Source organism: Rhineura floridana, chromosome 15 (assembly GCF_030035675.1).
Source record: "Rhineura floridana isolate rRhiFlo1 chromosome 15, rRhiFlo1.hap2, whole genome shotgun sequence".
In the NCBI taxonomy this organism is placed as follows: Eukaryota; Metazoa; Chordata; class Lepidosauria; order Squamata; family Rhineuridae; genus Rhineura; species Rhineura floridana.
This window is the reverse complement of record NC_084494.1, coordinates 25,206,831-25,226,299: the sequence shown is the minus strand read 5'-3', so window position 1 is coordinate 25,226,299 and position 19,469 is coordinate 25,206,831. Positions and strand designations below refer to the sequence as shown.

The window sequence follows — 19,469 nt, the reverse complement described above, 5'->3', positions numbered from 1 at the left end:
GCTTTTTCATCCTCCTAGATCTTCACAGCCTCTTAGTGGCTGAAAGAGCAGAGGGCAGAGTCCAGAGTGGGGAGGACAATAGCTTTTGTCCTGGCAACTGGATATGCATCAGTCAGGGGGCCATACCCCACAGCACTGATTGAGTGATTGACTGATTTCAACACATTTATAAACTACCTAACATTTTGAACACTATTTTATTATTATTATTTTAAAAGTATCATTTTTTAAAAACCTGCAATATAAGAGTGTATAAAACAAATAAGACAGGAATTAGGGGATTCACACACTTAAAACAGGGTGGGATCTTATGGGTCAGGGAAAGAGTGAGCCAAACGCTAAGTCTTTACAAGACATCTGAAGCGAACTGGCGGCTGCTGCTTCACACAGAGCAGGGGAAATAGATTCATTTTCATAAAAGTAGTTTGTTTACTTTTATATCCTACCTTTCCTCCCCTCCCCATCCACTAGGGCTGTTTCACATATCCATGTGTATCACTCAGTTATTACAAAGGCTTGAACAACAGGTCAAGGATACCATAAGGACAGCCAGACAGTGGTGGCTGGTGGCTCCATGTCAGCGGGGCAAGGGAATCTGCTCCAGGTTTTAGTCTGACATTTCAGAAGCAAGCTCCTTGAAAGTTCAGCCTAAAACATGGAGCAGATTCCCCTGCCCTGCTGACATGGAGCCACCAGCCACCATTGCTGCCTGTACCGTTATATCCAACTCAGTCACTGAGATCATCTGTAGGAGCACTGTTGGTTGTCCTCTGTGTTGGTGAGGCTCATTCTACATTGACATGAAACCAAGCCTATCATGTCATTGACCTAGTCCTGCGGAATGCTCTTCGAATACAGATTCAGCAGGTGCCTTCTGCTTTAACCTCTCAGCGTTTGCTGACAAGGTTTCTAACCAGCCAGGCTTATGCGGACAATTAAGAAAATATGGCCTTTTCTGTAAGAGTTAGCTAGTGATCTGTCATTTTAAAATTTTAGGTGGCTTTTATTGCGGATATATAATTGTTGTCAACTGCTTGGTTGTTTGTTTTTTAAAGAATAAAATTGCAGTGTACAAGTTTTTTTAATAATAATAATTGTGTCTGAGGCAACGGCTAGGAATGATAAGGCTGTGTTTGTAGGATGTGATCTGTGGCTGCCATTCCACCCAACTCATTGTTGGATGTTGCAGTCAATGATCGGGCCCCATCTGTAATATCCATTTAAAGCTGTACCCCTTTAAACCATCATGGCTTTCCCCAAAGGATCCTGGGAACTGTAGTTTGTTAAGGGTGTGGAGAGTTGTTAGGAGCAGTAGTGGGCAGCAAGGCGGCATGAATGGGGCTCCGTTGCTCTCCTGACTTCCGAACATGGCGGGTCGCTGCTGTTGACCCCGGCTCCGACACTCTTGGTGCCATGTGCCACCTTACAACAAGTTCACCACTTCTTGCTCCTTTTCCTCTTGGTCAGCGGCAGCAACCTACCAGATTTAGAAGCTGAAAGGGCAACAGAGCCCCACCTGCGTATGCCGCCTCCCTGGCCGCTACTGGTGAGGAGGCCCCTATTCCCAGAGCTGAAATTCCCAGAGCTCAGCACCCCAGATAAACTACAGTTTCCAGGATTCTTTGAGGGAAGCCATGACCAAGAGGTATAAATGAGTGCTTTAAATGTATAGCACAGATGGGGCCTGAGTGAGAAATGTATCCTTAACTGCTGTGGGTTCTTCTCAGGCCCGGTGCCAGCGGGCGGCAAGGTCGGGCACTGGCTGGGGCTGAAAGGGTGGAGCTCACACTCCATGGTCCCCGCCAGCATTGGGTCGCAGGCTGTAACCGGACGGTGGTGCAGATTGCAGAGCGAGAGCCAACACCCCACACACACACATGCGCAGCTAGCACATGCTTAAATACACCCTTTTGCACCACTTCACGTGTCAGTGCACCTGCCTGCCATGACCAAGATGATGACAGGTGCACTGACATACCAGGTGGCATGACCAGGTGTATTTAAGTGCATGCACGCATGCTCTCACACACAGAGGAGAGGCAAGGGCCCACAGTGGGCTGGTGCCAGCCCTGGCTCTTTTTCCAGTCCCTCCATATTGTGCAAATCTGGAGACAGAGACATAAATAGACAGCTCTCCAGAATGCCATATTTCCTCAACCCATTTTAAAATATGGCCTTAAAGCCCTGAAATGTGGGCATTCCAGTAGTAAACTAGGGTCCCTTGAATTGTATACCTTAGAACTGGCTTTAAAAACAACAACTGAAAACACGGGCTACAAAAGGGTGTAAGGGGCTACTTAGTAGATAGGGACCATTATCAAAAATATTCTTCTCTGTGTTTTAAGAATCTCCTCCCTGCCATATCATACCAAGCTACCCCAGTAAAAGAATGCGGACCCAGAACACATTTTGAACAGACAAACAAGTGTTCCGTTTGTCTTGTCAGTCCCAGGACAACCCTGTTAGGGTGATCAGACCGACTTCTAGATAGGCCTAGAACAAGCTTCTCCAACTGGGGGCCGTCCAGATGGTTTGGACTACAACTCCCATCATCCCTGGCCATTGGCCGTGCTGCCTAGGGATGATGGGAGTTGGAATCCAACAACATCTGGAAGGTGCCGGGCTGGGGAAGGCTGGCCTGAAACACTGAGGATTACATAGGTTCACTCTGCAATAACAAGCTTTATATGGATCAACAGTCTCTGGGGAAATGTCTCGAAAATATCTGTTTAAACATCTCTTGTTTTTTTAATGGTCAATTGAGCACAAAACCACAGGCTATTCAACGGAGCATGAGATACTCAGCAAACAAGCCCAGCAAGTCTCCTTTAGATATCTTTATACACAGCTGTTAAAAAAGGAGATCCCCTAAATATTGCAATGGGGAAGCATAAAACCATCAGAAGAGTCCCTGCTGGATCTGATGAAAGGGTCATCTAGTCCAGCATCCTGTTTCCCACAATGGCCAACCTGAAGCCTCTGGAAAGCCCACAAGCAGGACATGAGGGCAATATCTCGAGGTAATATGCCACCAACCTGACAAGGAATATAGGAAGCTGCCTTATACTGAGTCAGGCCATTGGTCTGTCAAGCTCAGTATTGTCTACACTGACTGGCAGGGGCTCTCCAGGGTTTCAGGCAGGAAGTGTCTCCCAGCCCTACCCGGAGATGCTGGGGATTGAACCTGGGACCTTCCACATGCAAAGCAGGGGCTCTGCCACTGAGCTACGGCCCACTCTCCCTAATAAATGTATTTATTACATTTATCCTATCCTGCCTTTCCTCCCAAAGTAAGCATGGAAAATAAGCATTAGTACCCTTTTCCTCTATGGGTTTGTGTAATCCCATTTTATTTATTTATTGTCACACTGATATCCCACCTTTCCTCCAAGGAGCTCAAGGCGGCACACATAGTTCTCCTCCTCTCCATTTCTATCCACATAACAATCCTGTGTGGTAGGTTAGGCTGAGAGACTGTCGCTGGCCCAAGGTCACCAGTGAGCTTTATGGCTGAATTAGAGAGGGATTTGAACCCTGCTGTCCCAGGTCCTAGTCCAGCACTCTAACCACTATATCAGACGAACTGTCTTTACAAAAGCCACCTAAATTGGTGGCCATCACTGACATCCTCTACCGCACCTGAAACTGACCACACGGGGACCACACAGCGCACATGTCCACCAAGACCAAAACTGCAACAGATCCCATTTTCATATCACAGAATTGAGCGTACATGCATATGTATGTGTGGGCCACCACCGGGCTGTCAGTATTTTGCAGGAGGGATTGAAGTGCGTATTGGAAATTTAGGTAGTTAAAGAGGAATAAAGCACTCTGTTGTTCTAACGCAACAAATCCACTTTTTAAAGGGGGGAGTTTTTTGCAGTTAGGAAAGGGATGGGGAAAATATGGGATGGATGGATGATTAATGGGAAGATGCACAAACACTCCACAAGCAAATCAGGATGAATGGTCATTGTTGTATAACCTCCCCGCAAACAAATCAGAATGAATGTTCAATAAAGGCTGGACATTGTCTAATCTCCACGTAAGCTTTGTGCAAGCGAATCAGGATGAAAACAGAATAAACAGGTTGTCTGGAGGAGCTCATGGTCTCTGGAGCAGCAATATTGGTCAGTTTCACTGCCTGCACACAGGTGAGGAGTTGAGATCAGCCACAGCTCTCTGGGCATGTGTACAAACCTTGAAACCTATTTGCATAATGCCCTCTTATGAAACATGACACTCTTGCTGCATGAACATGTTATGGACTGTTAAGAATATCAGCCATTAGTCCTAAGCAAAGCTGCTCCGGGAATTTCAATGAAGTGTGAACTTTAAACCCTTAGAATAAACAAAATAACAGAATAAATGTAATGGGATCATTTTGTTTATTTAAACAGTTTATATACTGCTTATTATTGGGGGGGCAGCTCTCTAACGGTTGTTTCCAACACAATTCTACTCAGAGAGACCCACTGAAATTAAAAGATCTAAGTTAGTCTTGTCCTTTCATTTCAGTAGTTCTTCTCTGAGTATGCAATGGAGAAAACCCCAAGAGTTTCGCAATATATCTTAAAACATAATGCAGACAAAATGGGCAGCATGTAGCCTTTAAAAAAAATCTTCATTATAGAACACAATTAACTGCTAAGTAGGGCATCCTCTTAAAACATCAGAGTAAAACATTGCACATGAATCCAGATTTTCTAGCAACATAACTAATAGCTACACAAAATAGCTTCCTAAAACATCAGAGCAAAACATTACAAATGAAAACCAACTGCAAAAAAAAGAAAAGAAATACAACGAAAACTCCACATTGCGTTATTGGGATAGACAGCATCATGGGCTGTACTACTTTATATACGCATGCTCTGTCTTCCCCCAGCGCCTAGCCCTTCCCTGCAGTCTTAGTGATGACTGCATCCTATTTCCACCCAAAGCGGCGATATGCCCTAGAGCAGCCTTTCCCAACCAGTGTGCCTCCAGATGGTGTTGGACCACAACTCCCATCTTTCCTGATCGTTGGCCATGCTGGCTGAGGCTGATGGGAGTTGTGGTCCAACAACATCCGGAGGCACACTGGTTGGGAACGGCTGCCCTAGAGGATGCACTGATTGACTTGCACATGCACGTGCGCACACACACACACTCACATGCATGCCGTCTAAAGTTGTCTTTAATGCATTTGCCTAGAGCCGCGGGAGGGGGGAGCTGAAGAAAGCATTCGACGGTGGGAACATGGAGTGGAAACAGAGGCTTCCTCGGCTGAAGGGCATGTGCAGAGCTCACCAAACCCACACCTCAGCAGTCTGTGGCAGGGAGATAAGGCAATGCCAGGGACCCAGTGAGGCTGCTGCTTTGCCTCAAAAAATCAAAATGTTCTTTGTCAGCTTTCATCCCCCCTTCCTGCTCCCCCACTTTCTCTCAGGTCTCTCTCAGTGCATTCCTGGCTTTTGCCCTTTCTCATATAAAATGATGCACAGCATGGAGAAAGCAGATCGAGAGAAGTTTTTCTCCCTCTCATAAAATTTGTGGGCATCCAATGAAGATGAATGTTGGAAGTTTCAGGACAGACAAAAGAAAGTACTTCTTCAAGCAGCGTGTAGTTAAACTATGGAATTTGATGCCCCAAGAGGCAGTGATGGCCACCAGCTCGGATGGCTTGAAAAGAGGATTAGACATGGGGGGATAAGGCTATCAATGGCTACTAGCCATGATGGCTATGTTCTGCCACCGTGATCAGAGGCAGCATGCAGCAAGCTTCTGAGGACCAGTTGCTGGAAAACTGCAGGAAGGGAGAGTGCTCTTGCACTCAAGGCCTGCTTGCAGGCTTCCCGTTGGCATCTGGTTGGCCACTGTGAGAGCAGGATGTTGGAGTAGATGGCCCACTGGCCAAATCCAGCAGGGCTCTTCTTATGGTGTTATGTTAAATGGAGAGAGACTAAACATTTACCAACCAGGTATTACCAACCTGGTAATACCAGGAGGAATGGTTTGGGGACAGGTTTTTTTTTACACAGGAAGATAAACTACTGAACTACAGCTCCTACAATAGGGATCTGCCTACTGAGTCAGACCATTGGTCCCTGTATGTCAGTATTGTCGACGCTGACTGGCAGCAGCTCTTTGGGGTTTCATATAAGCATCTTTCTCAGACCCACCTGGACCGACTGGAATGGGCTACCTTAGGCAAGGTGTGCCATTTTTCAATTCTCTCCTGCATTAACATTAAAAATAAAAACCTACAAGCAGATAATTAACGCACTGTGGAGAATGTGTCCTGAGCTAGACTTGGACTATCAACAACAGCTATATGTTTTTAGCCTCAGTTGTAAAATATATGGCGGTAGTATAATTCCTGCTATTTCTGACATTCAGACTGTGAGCGATGATCCTTATTTAGCCAAAAAGTATCACCCAAATGCAAGAAGGAGGTATCAGCAGGCTTGAGGGAGCTCTGAGGTTTGTAGAAGAACAAAAATTCTTTAGAGGAGGAAATTCTAATGGGAGGAACCCAAGACAGTCCAATGTGGATTAAGCTGCACAGCAGGCATGGAACCCTGACTAAGGGGGGGAAATCCTGGAAAACTGGGAATGAAGTGGCTGGGACCCTAAACATTTTGTTGCAGGTCCCACTTGTACCTCTGAATACCAGACACTCAGGACAAAATAACAGGGTAAAAAATGTCATTTTGTATCCTACTTGTGCACTTCCAAAGGCATCTGATTGGCCAGTGTTGGAGGTGGAGTTGTCTAGATAGATCATTGGTCTGATGCAGCAAATCAATTCTTTTGAATCGGCTCTAAATTGGCACCCCACAAGACCCTAAAACCCTGGCTCTCTGCTTGACTTAACCATCTTGGTGTTGTCATTTTCTCCCCAGGGTTGGCGGCCTATTTCTTCCAACAGCCCATGGACCAAGTGATTGTATCCAGACAGTCGGTGACGCTGGCCTGCGTGGTTATGGGCTACCGGGGGATGGTTCAGTGGACCAAGGATGGGCTGGCCTTGGGGGGAGAAAGAGACCTACCTGGTACGTTCATCATGGTATATTGGAAGGGGAGTGGAGGAGTGCATGGAGTATGTGGCTAGAGACAAGTCAACCAGAGGCCAAAGTACTGATCCATCACTGTTAGTTCTAGCAGCAATTAGTCACTGCAGTAACCCAGTACAAGTCTAGGGGACGCTGAGCTGCATCGTTCATCCTGGGTCCTGTGAACTAACCCTGTGCAACATCTCGCTCCCTCCGTACCACAGGCTGGTCCCGCTACTCCATTGTTGGAGACGCCTCAGCTGGGCAGCACAACTTGCGGATTGACTACGCTGAGCTGGACGATGATGCTGTCTATGAATGCCAGGCCACACAGGCAGCGCTGAGATCCCAGCGGGCCAAGCTTACTGTACTCAGTGAGTTTTCTTCTTTCTCCCTCCCTCCTGCTGACTGCTTCACCTTGATGGCCTTCCCCTGCTTCTCCCCTGTTTGAACAGGCTCGAGACTGCTTAAAATCCAGAGTTCTTTTTTAAAACCCCAAACTGTTTTTCCAAAGATGACAATCCTAGCAAATATATGATGAGAGTAAAAAATATATATATTCCTGCATCCAATTCTAGCTTCTGGCAAGACTTGCTGGCTTTCCTGCTAATCCATGAATGTGTCTTGGCAACATACATTGAGCTGGTGGATATGTTGTTGTGACAGCCCATCCGTGCAGAGCCACAGAGGCCTCCAAAAGCAACCAGACCAGGCCCAGGTGGAATGTTGCACAAATCTGTGCAAATTTCAGTTTCTTTCCATTTCTCTTTTTTCCAGACTTAAATTTAGTTCCCACATTTCTGCAGCAATTTGAGAATTTTAAAAAAAAATCCTCATGAAAATGCATCAGCATTTCAGTGTGAATTTCTCTTAATAAACACATTTTTATGTCACTTTGTCAAATGCACACATTTTTGCAAGCAATTTTCCCTAACATAATGCCTTTTTACATGTTTTTTTCACCAATACATGCATTTGTATGCCTACTTTACAGTAGGGCTCCGCTAATATGGCGGGTTAGGGACCAGGCCCCCGGCGTAAAGTGGAAATCGCCATAAAGCGGAACCCATTGACTATAATGGGCCACATCGCACGAAAATGACGTGAAAATGTCGCAAAACGCCGTAAAAGTGCAAAATCGGTTTTACAACGGGGAATTTCCCCGAATTGAAAGCTGCCGCATGAGAGGAAATCCGCAAAACGGAACGCCGGTAAATGGGGCCCTACTGTACCTTAATATATATCTCTTCCTTCCAGTCCCTCCCAACGACCCTGAGATCCACAACGGCCCCATCGTGCACGTCATCTCCAACATTCCCTACAACCTTTCATGCCGTGCTGCCGGAGCCAAGCCAGCCGCCGAGATCAGTTGGTACCGTGATGGGCAACGGCAAGAGTCTGCCCTGTACTCCAAGGTGAGGCTGTGTCCGGTGTTGGCAAGAGTTGGGCAAAGAAAGAAGTGGGTTGGAAAGCAGGATGGGGAGTCTGATTGCTATCCAGGTAAGCCTGGCTCAACGTCTAGCACCCACCCTTCATCCAACAAGATCTGGGTTGTCAGGCCATGTCATCATCTCACTTGGTTGTTGTATTCACACATTCAGAAATAGCTGTATTCACACATTCACAAAAAGATGTTTTGATCGCTTTTTTAAGTAACGTTTTTGAAGATGTTTTGTTTTAATGTGTTTTAAAGTTTGTTTGTATGATGTTTTAATGTTTTTAGTGCTTCTGTTTGCCACCCTGGGCTCCTACTGGGAGGAAGGGCTGGATATAATAGTAATAATAACAACAACAACAACAATAATAATAAAATAGTTGCCTTTTTGTGCGTAATCAGCTGCTTGTCAGGTGTTTGGAAAGTACTGTGGACAGGGCTGATCAAGCCCTTGGAACCGCCTCCCCCCACCCCCAGGGGTCAGCTTTGACAGGTCTCAATTACCCAACCTCATTGAGATGTCAGATGGTTGACAGGTGGTTGGCCTTGTCCATCTCATCAAAGTTGGCCCATGCGGGTGGAGAGAGATGAAGATCTGGCCCACCAGGCCAAAAATGATTGCCCGCTCCTAGTTTACATGTATGCTGAGAAAAATAAAAGGCGAGCATTGGATGGGTGAAGAGGCCCTAGCTCAAGAGAATGGCTATCCCAGGAAATACTGAGCACCTAAACACCTCTCCTTTCTCTCCTGCAGGCCCTGATGGATGACGGCAAGCGGGAAGTGGCTGTCAGCACCCTCCTCTTGACCCCCAGCAGCAGGGACATGGGTAGCTTGTTCACCTGCCGAGTCAGCAACCCAGCAGCCCCAGCTGGGAAGCAAACCACAGTCACCCTCAATGTGCAATGTGAGTCCACTGGGTTGAGGACCTTCTGGGAAGGGCCGCAGCTCAGTGGTAGAGCATCTGCCTCACACTCAGAAGGTCCAAGGTTCAATCCCCGGCTTTTTCAAGTAGGGCTGGGAGAGCCTCCTGTCGGAAAACCTGGACAGGCACTGCTGGTAGCGCAGCCAGTACTGCTCCGATTCAGTATAAGGCAATTTTGTACGTTCCTGTGTTGAAGATGAGGGTGGAAAGGGAACGGAGATGTCAAACACCATGGCTGGCTTTGTGGCACGAGCCACATAGGAAGCTGAGCAAGATTCATCGGTCCATCTAGCTCCATATTATCTGCACTGACTTGCAGCGGCTCTTCAGGGTTTCAGGCACAAGTCTCTCCCAGCCCTACCTGAAGATGCCGGGGATTGAACCTGGGCCCTTCCATGTGCAAGATTTAACAGAGCAGGCTGTGAACCCGGGGGAAAATAGCTGTGCAGCTGAGTTTGAAATGTGAGGATAAACTGTTTTTTCTTTTTTAAATAGTGCCTGAAGGGAAAGTATGCTTTTAAAAAAATTATAATTGCAGGGATAAAGTGGGGTGACCCCCATCCACGTATGCCATGCTGAATTCAGCAGTGGAAGGCTGGGATATAAATGGTAATTTCCCAATCCATTTTTCTTTTCTGACGTGTCCTTTTTAGGTTGCAGACCTGAGGGCAGAAACCATCCTGGTGTTACTGACCTGTAAGCTACCGTGGGGGCCTTTTTGGCTAAAAAGCAGCGTAATCTTTTTTTTTTTTTAGTAGGGGCTATCCTACTGTTCTCACAACAACCTTGTGAGGTGCATCAAGCTGACACCAGTGAGCAACTTACAGAGTCAATACCAATGGGGGTGTTTGGTTGTATAAATATGCCACTATTTGTGTGTGTGTGTGTGTGTGTGTGTGTGCGCGCGCGCCCTGGACATGAGTTAACAACCTCAGAGCTATACTATTATTATAAGTACAGGGTGGGTTTTTTTAATGTTAAAAAAAAAACGTACCAGAGGCCTAGGTCACCATGGGGTGGCTCCAAGACTTGGAGACAAACTTAAAGCTTTGATGTACCACATAAGCAGTGCTCTTTACAACTTGTCCTGGCTTAAGGATTCTGAAAGTGTGGCACCTGATCTACTTGGGAGGCACAGAAAACCTGGAGAAGCAAGCTGTGTGAAATTCTAGCTACCTGCCCTATCAGCATAGCTGACTGTACACAGATGCAACAGCTAACTGACAACACATAGGTGGATAACAAGGGATCCAAGCAGATGTAGAGATAGACAGTAAAGGATCCAAGTTGATGCATTTTTATTTATTACATCCCACCCTTCCTCCAAGGAGCTCAAGGTGGTGTACATGATCCTCCTTTCCCCATTTGATCCGCACAGCAACCCTGTGAAGGAGGTTAGGCTGAGAGGCAGTGACTGGCCCAAGGTCACCCAGTGAGCTTCATGGCTGAGTGGAGATTTGAACACTGGTCCTCCCAGGTCATAGTCCAACCCCCTAACCACCAATTTTTGGTCGGGGGGGGAGTACCATGTTACAGTTTGAGATTGAGGTCTTAAGGAGATGGACTTGTGAAGGAAATTGTCTTATACCGAGTCAGGCCACTGGTCCATCTAGCTCAGTATTTTGACACTGACTGGCAGTGGCTGTGCAGAATTTCAGGCAGGGGTCTCTCCCAGCCCTACCAGGAGATGCCAAGAATTGACTTTGGGATCTTCTGCATGCAAAGCAGGTGCTCTACCACTAAGCTACAGCCCTTCTCAATGAAGTAAACATTACCTTTTAGGGATCCTTCCACTGGGGTCTTTATACTAAGGAAAATAATTTTTCAGCATTTCACCCATTCCTTGCCTCTGCTTTGCAGATCCTCCCGTTGTAATGCTGTCGGTGCAGCCGCAAACTGTCCCCGAAGGTGGCAAAGTGAGCTTCCTCTGCACAGCCACCTCCAACCCTGAAGTGACAGGCTACAGGTAAGGAGGGTTTGACGAATGGGAGAGCCTTATCCTCCAGAGATCATACAGCAGCAAGGATGTGGCTGGGGTGCCCTCTAATGGCAACACTGGGGGTTGCATGCTCATGATGCTTGCCCAATTAGGAGGAGAAGAAAGTATCTCTGCTTTCTTTGGCTGGGGTTCTTCCCCTCTCTTCTCCCTTCCCGTGATTTAAAAGAAAAGGAGGTCCCTGCCGGATCAGACCAAGGGCCAAACTAGTCCAGCACCTTGATTCCCACAGTGTCCAACCAGGAAGCCCACAAGCAGGACATGGGGGGCAATTAGCCCACTCCTGCTGGGGTTCCCCGCAGCTGTCATTCAGAGATGTGCTCTCTCTCTTAGTGGCAGCTGGTGCTCCATGTCGGTGGGGCAGCGGAATCTGCACCTTGAACAGCACCTTGAAAGTTTGGACTAAAACTCGGAGTGGATTCCAATGTCCCACTGACATGGAGCCACCAGCCACAACTGCTCCCTCCAATCCTGGAGTTAGCATACAGCCATCATGGCTACCAGCCGTCGTTAGCCTTATCCTCCCAGGAATAGCTGTGGCAGAGCACAACCTAGTAGCCACTGATAGCCTTGTCCTCCATTCATTTGCCTAATCCATCTAAGTGGGTGGCCAAAAGCCCATCTTGTGGCAGAGAATCCCATAGTTTAACTATATACTATGTGAGGAAGTCCTTTTTTCCCATCCTGAATCTTCCACCTTTCAGCTTTTTTGGATGGCCCCCAGATCCTAGTGTGATGAGAGAGGGAGAAAAACAACTGTTCACTTTCTCTGCACCATGCATGCTTCCATATATCTTTTTTTAGGTCCCACCCTTACTCTCTGGTATTCTAAACTACATTGTCATGTTTCCATCTAGGGCAGGGATAGGGCACCTTTATGAACCAGCAGGCCTCCTCTTCACCTTGCCCCATCCCAGCAGGCTACCTTTGACAGGTGGGTGGAACCCCCCATCTGTCAACCATCTGACGTCAGGTTGGCATCAGGTGATTGACAGGTAGGTTATTGCGCCCATCTGTCAAAGATGGCCCACTGGGGTAGGTGGGGGGAGATACTGCACAAAACAAGACTGAACTCCCCGCACATCAGCTGATGCGCAGGAGGTTCAATACTGCAGCTTTCCAGCTCTGGGCAGTGGCTGACACACGCGAACCAGGCAAGATTGAACTTCCACGCATCCGCTGATATGCAGGAGGTTCAGTCCTGCTTTCTGCAGGGTTTGGGCACTGGGAAATGGCTGGCACACCCGAACCAAGCAGGACTGAACTCCCATGCATTAGCTAACATGTGGGAAGCTCACTCCTGCTTTCTGCAGCCATGTCTCTACCTGTCCTACACTGACATCATGTATGGCATTAAGTGTGGGGCAGGTGGGCATGGCCTCACAAGCCATATGGGGGGGCCTGGTGGGCCAAATTCCGCCCATGGGTCAGAGGTTCCCCACCCCTGGCATAGGGGAACCTTTCTTCACAAGAGATCCCTCGAGTCAGTCAAACTCTCCTAAGATCACACATCGCTTCACAGATGGGCTAAAGGAGGCGTACCCATTCCGGAGGCGAATGGCGACAGCTACGAGGCAACGGTGGATCAGTCCTTTTTCACAGAGCCTGTGTCGTGTGAAGTGTCAAATGCTGTGGGGAGCACCAATGTCAGCACGCTGGTGGATGTGCATTGTGAGTAAAGGTGGCAACTCCAGCTCCTGCGATAGGGCGGAGCTCAGTGGCAAAGCATCTGCTTTGCGAGAAGATCCCCAGCACTTCAAAGGATCAAAGTGACCTCTGCACTTGAAAGGATCAAAGTAGTAGGATGATGGCAAAGGCTGCCCCTGGCAGTAAGAGCGAACAGTACTGGGCCAGATGAACAAATAGTGTCGGTACCTCCTTTGGCACCTGCGAAAAGTCTCAGTAAATAATTAGGGTTGCCAGGTTCATGGCCTGAGACTGACCCTGTATCTTTAGGAGAAGAGAAAGTCAGCCAAGTGCAGGTGTTCTTGCAACACTGTAATGAGAAAAACCACAAGGTAGAATTCTCCCCACTGCACAACTTTGAAAGATACAGAAGACCTCTTGGTTACCGGGCCCGGCCTCCAAGAGGTCTTCTGTATCTTTAAAAGTTGTGCAGGGAGAAGGGAGAATCCCACCTTGTGGTTTTTCCCATTACACTGTTGCAAGAACACCTGCATTTGGCTGACTTTCTCTTCTCCTAAAGATACAGGATCAGTCTCAGGCCATGAACCTGGCAACCCTAGTAAATATCCCTTCAAAAATACACAATACATGAAAGACCTTTGCTCTTCCCAATGAGCAGTGGCTGAGCCTCTCATAGGAGCCTCCACAGCAGCCATTTACTTGTGACTGCCACCAGCACTGTCTCTGCAGTCCAAATGTGCTCACTGGCTCAAAAAGATAGCTGATGACCTTGTGGTTTGACCTCTTATAAGGTAGCTTCCTGTGTCTGAAGTCGGGCAGGGGGTCTCCAAGGCTTATCCTGCTGTGGAATTAGGGTGTATCCCATGATCAAGCCTTCTCAAGGTGATGCTATGCTAGCGGGTGGAGACACTGTCTCCTTCAGCTTGCAAAAGGGTATTTTGATGGGCTGGTCCCGGGCTGTGTGTGTGAAAAGAACTGAAGGGGAACCTTGCTCAGTTGACTGCCTCAGTTCTGCTCACAAAAATTCAAGCAGGGGGCTCATACATTAGTCAAGCACCAGCTTTACATTCTCACCCCACCCCTAATTTATACAGTGATGCTCAAAGCATCTCCTTGTCATAATTCTTACACAATCTCTGCAAGGTCCCACTGCCAGTGTTATTATCCCCATTTTGCAGATGGGGAGACTGAGGACGAGAGAGAGCTACTCTGCTCAATTAGCTCTCAGCAACCCTTTCCCTCCCTCTTTCTTTCCGCAGTTGGGCCCCGCCTTGTCTCTCAGCCGAAACCCCTCACTGTTGATGTTGGGGCAGATGCTTCTTTCACCTGTACCTGGACTGGGAATCCACCTCTCACCCTGGCCTGGACCAAGAGGGGATCTAGTGTGGTAAGTGGAGCTTTAGCCATTGATTATGGTTTTTATTATATATTATTATATTGATTACACCTGGAGTCCAGCAACTGATATTCAGAAGCCTCTGACCGTAGAGGTAAAGCATAACCATCATGGCTAGTCACCACCGATAGCTTTATCCTTCATGTATTTGTCTGATCCTCTTTTGTGTGTGTGTGTGTGGACCGCCTTCAAGTCGATCCCGACTTATGGCGACCTTATGAAGAGGGTTTTCATGGTAAGCGGCATTCAGAAGGGGTTTACCATTGCCTTCCTCTGAGGCTGAGAGGCAGTGACTGGCCCAAGGTCACCCAGGGAGCTTCATGGCTGTGTGGGGATTCGAACCCTGGTCTCCCAGGTCATAGTCCAACACCTTAACCACTACACCACACTGGCTCTAAATCCTCTTTTAAAGCCATCCAAGTTGGTATCCATGGCTGCCTCCTGTTAAACATTTGGGATTAAAAAATAAATAAATCTCAGGAGTCCATCTCCCACCACTGCCTGAAAAGACAGAGAGGAGGGGGTGGTGAGAAGGGAGGGAGGAAAGAAAGGCCCCGCCCACTTTGGTTGTGCCCCCCACGCAGAGCTTGGAAAAGTTACTTTTTTGAACTACAACTCCCATCAGCCCCAGCCAGCATCTGGCTGGGGCTGATGGGAGTTGTAGTTCAAAAAAGTAACTTTTCCAAGCTCTGCCCCCACCCATCACCAGCATGCAGCCTGTGGGAATGCGGTCCTCGACGGGAGAGAGGCCCCTGCTGCTGCTGTAAAGACTCCGTTGGTCTGAAGAGACCCACAGCCAGGCCAACTTGTACCGACAGGTGCTGAGCAACGGCAACACTCTGCACCTCAAGGCGGTGACGCAGGAGGACGCCGGCATCTACGTCTGCAAAGCCATCGTGCCACGCATTGGCGTGGCGGAGAAGGAGGTGACGCTGGCTGTGAATGGTGAGGGGCCCGGGCTTCCATTGGGGCTGAGTGGCATGGTGGGGCTGGCAAATCTGTTAAAGGAGGCATGGCACAGAGGGGGCTGGGACCATAGCAATTCCCCCCCGCCCCATACCCCAATTTATATGGGGAAACACAGGAAGCTGCCTTACACTGAGTCAGTGTTTTGGGTCCATCCCGCTCAGCATTGTCTACACTGACTGACAGCGGCCTTCCAGGATTTCAGGCAAGGGACATTCCCATCCCTGCTGGCCGCTGAACCAGGAACGTTCTGCAGGCAAGGTGGATGCTCTGTCGCTGAGCTATGGCCCTTTCCCCAGAAAGATTGGGGGAACCTTGATGAAATCCACATACATTTCCACCTGAAACCCTCCCATTTTAATCAAATCCTAACCTGCTCCTGGAACCTTCTAAAACAGCAGCTGAGGTTGATAACGTGTGTGTCTGATGGAACAAAAGGTACCAGGCTCAGGGTCCCTTGAGCCCCCCCCCCCCGTAATGAACACCGCCCTGATTGTGCCCTCATTTCCAGGTCCTCCTATTATCAGCGCAGAACCGAGCCAGCAGACTGCGGTGGGGACGAAGGCACGGCTTGAGTGCTTAGTGGGGAGCGTCCCACCCCCCGACAGGATAGTAAGTGCTCCAATTGTTGTTGTTGTGTGCCTTCGAGTCGATTATGAATTAAAGTGACCCTATGAATCAGTGACTTCCAATTGCATCTGTCGTGAACCACCCTGTTCAGCTCTTGTAAGTTCAGGTCTGCGGCTTCCTTTATGGAATCAATCCATCTCTTGTTTGGTCTTCCTCTTTTTCTACTCCCTTCTGTTTTTCCCAGCATTATCATTTTTCCAGTGAATCATGTCTTCTAAGCCTGTCCAAACCTGCTTTCCCTCTTATTTTACCCAGGGCTGTGTGCAGTTTTCGATTATACTTCACAAGCTCAGCTATTAGCGTTGGGGCATAGGATGCTGGAAATCTCTGTTTTTAAATCAAGAATATGCCAGTTTCTAGCCTTGAAGATGTATATAATGTTACATAGACATAAAGGGTGTCGGATAGCTGTTCTTAAACCATGCATGTATTACTATTGTTAATTTTTTTGCTGCCACTCGTGGGGCAAGGTGTGAAAACAATTGTTTTCGCCATAGTTTCAGGTTGAACTGGGTGGTTTATTATATATTTGTTGCAAGTATTTATAGCTTACCTTTCAGCTTTTTTAAAAAAAACCCACAATGCTCAGGGCTGCTCACAACACTTTAAAACAACCAAGTAACACATCATAAAAATACAAAACACATCAAATCAGAGACGAGTCGCAGCAGATAAACCAGCCTTAAAAATAAGGACTGGTTCAATATACTCTTCATTCAACTTGTTCTCTACAAAGCATGTGCTCTACCATTGAATTACAGCCCTTCCCCAGCCATGGTGTTCTAAATGTGGCTTTATGGTCGCTCTGAGCTGAACAAATCCTGAGCAGAATCTCCAGTTGAGGGTATGGGGTCTCAGCAGACACAGCATCATCCTTTGCCCCTTTCAGCAGAGAAAGAGTGAATTGTGCAAAATAAGCAGCTCACTGTGTAAAAGTTGCTTAATTTGCAGGATTTATATGGGTCACTAAATTCAGCTTTCCTTACCCCAGAATCCTGATGTTTCTAGCCCAGAGCACACAATGTTCTGGGCTTTTAATTTCTCCCTGACCAACTAGATGAGGCAGCAGCAGATCTATGACTAGCGCTCTCATGGGATTTCTTCTAAATCATTAAATGCAGCCACAGAGAGAGGCCCAGTTCAGATCCAAGGCTTTGTGGGGTTAACTAAGGTGTGGGGAACCTTTGGCCCTCCAGACATTGCCAAACCACAACTCCCATCATCTCTGGCCATTGACCATGCTTGCTAGGGCTGATGGGAGTAGTAGTTTGGTATCTGGAAAGCCAAAGGTTCCCTACACCTGTGTTTCAACCTTTTCCTGGTTGAAATCCCTCTCTCCCTGCCAAAAGAAAAAGCTAGCCCATGGGTCAAAACATACAGGTGCCATGTGGGAGAAATTCAAATCATTTTGCATTTAAAGCCAAATCTATCAAATCCGCACTTTCCGAAACAATATGAGAACCAAAACACAGCCATCCTTCAAAATTTGCATTTATCCAAATTTTGCAATGCAGTTCTCCAACCAACCAATATCTACAAAATTGCATATATTGAATATATTAGTGAAAATAATATTTTAGAATTATATTAGAAGTTGTTTGCAAAAATGTGTACGTTATTCAGAACTGCATACAAAAATGTGTTCATTAGGAGATTTTTGCACGAAAATGCTGAAGAATTTTCATGAGGATTTTTTTAAAAATTGCAAATTGTTGCAGAAATGTGGAGAACTGAATTTAAGATTGGAAAAATGAGAAACTGAGAGAACCAAAACTGACAGATCCTTCCATTCCTAGTTCTATGGTATCTGTGGGGCAAATCGTTTAGGGGGTATGTGTGATATACAGCTGAGAGCAGAGCTTGGAAAAGTTACTTTTTTGAACTACAACTCCCATCAGCCCAATCCAGTGGCCATGCTGCCTGGGGCTGATGGGAGCTGTAGTTCAACAAAGTAACTTTTCCAAACCCTGGCTGAGAGAATGGCATGGAGGGGAAAAGGCTAATCCCCCTCCTCCAGTCCCCATCTGAATCAGGATTCCATGTGGGAGACCCCATTTGGGCTGCAGAAATGTAGCACTGTGTTTCAAACTTGTCTGGAAATGGCAATTCCCTCCCCCATCTCAAACGTTTTTGAGATGCTGGGGTTCTTCTTTTAAAAAAAAATAAAAGGGAGGACCCTGCATTCTTGCAAGTCAGTGAATGACACAGTTTAGAACCATTCACAAGGCAGAGCAAAGGTTTATTGACTTTGTTTCTTCTGCCACGTCGAAATATTCACGGCAGGCTCAGCAACTTGCAACTTTAAATCAATCTGCAAGGTGCCCGTTGACATTTGGTGAGCTGTTTGTGGGCCATGGCTGACTGTGCAGATTTGATTATTGCTCCACCCATTCCATCTGAGATGCAAACAGATAATATAGATCTGCAGTAGCGCAGACAAAATGAGCAGACTTTTGCATGATCTTTTTTAAACAGTGCACACAATCAGATTTGTGCATGGTGATTCTTTTGAATGGTACACATGATCAGTCGGCCACAAGGTGGAGTACATGCCACATGGAGTGTTGCTATTTTTGTATAGGAGCTTCCATGTGACAGCTGTCACATATGCGCTGACTCTGGGTCATCCGTCTCTCTGCCCTTCTAAGATATACCGCAAAAATGATCTATATATTTTTAGCAACTGAAGACAATATTGTCACAGTGCCAAGCCAGCTTTTGTTTTCACTCCCCACTCTTGCTTTCCTCAACATTCAGCCTGATGAGTTCAGGCGGACACAAAAGCTCGCTCACTATTTTGTGATGTTTTGGTTGGTCGTAATAAAGGAGCTTTGGAATTTTGCAAAATAAAAGCATGGCAGTTAGACCCTGAGTCACGCATGTGCCAGTGGAACCTACCTCGTCTTCTGCTTGGCTCATTTGGTGGATTTCTCTCTAAGGAAAGGTGGTTCTTTGGCATGCAGAGGTGACATCATTCTCCCTGTTGTAGAATCAGTGGTGGCGTTTCATTCCTGCCTGTCCCCATTCTACTACATCACTACTGGTCCACGGCCTTGATATTTTTCTCTTTCCCCTTGTCCCAGGCCTGGACGTGGGGTGATTGGGTGCTGGACACTGGCTCACTGGACCGCTTCACTGTGGACACCATGGTGACGGACCAAGGGGTGCTCTCCGTGCTGCTGATCGACCCAACCCATGACGCCGACTTTGCCCTGCCTTACAACTGCACGGCTTGGAACCAATTTGGCGCACGGTCTGCCACTGTCAGCTTGCAGCGCCAAGGTGAGTCTCCCATCCTGTCTAGGAAGTCTTTGGAATGGTCAGGGATAGAGAATCTGTCATCCTCCAGATGCTGGTGGACTCCCAATTCCTGTCGGCCTCAACCAGCATGGCCAGTAGTCAAGGATGATGGGAACTGTAGTCTAGTAATATCTGG

General features: G+C 47.3%; 1 protein-coding gene across 1 annotated transcript in view; it reads left to right on the top strand.

Annotated features, from left to right (window-relative positions):
• The first annotated feature begins 310 nt into the window (after window positions 1-310).
• KIRREL2 (kirre like nephrin family adhesion molecule 2) overlaps window positions 311-19,469 on the top strand; it is a 28,658-nt gene continuing 9,499 nt past the window's right edge. Inside the window, exons 1-8 of the mRNA XM_061596623.1 lie at window positions 311-326; window positions 7,265-7,414; window positions 11,259-11,364; window positions 12,917-13,065; window positions 14,301-14,428; window positions 15,256-15,382; window positions 15,915-16,015; window positions 19,117-19,315. Of these exons, the coding sequence (XP_061452607.1) occupies window positions 311-326; window positions 7,265-7,414; window positions 11,259-11,364; window positions 12,917-13,065; window positions 14,301-14,428; window positions 15,256-15,382; window positions 15,915-16,015; window positions 19,117-19,315 (976 nt within the window). The remainder of the gene's footprint in view (window positions 327-7,264; window positions 7,415-11,258; window positions 11,365-12,916; window positions 13,066-14,300; window positions 14,429-15,255; window positions 15,383-15,914; window positions 16,016-19,116; window positions 19,316-19,469) is intronic.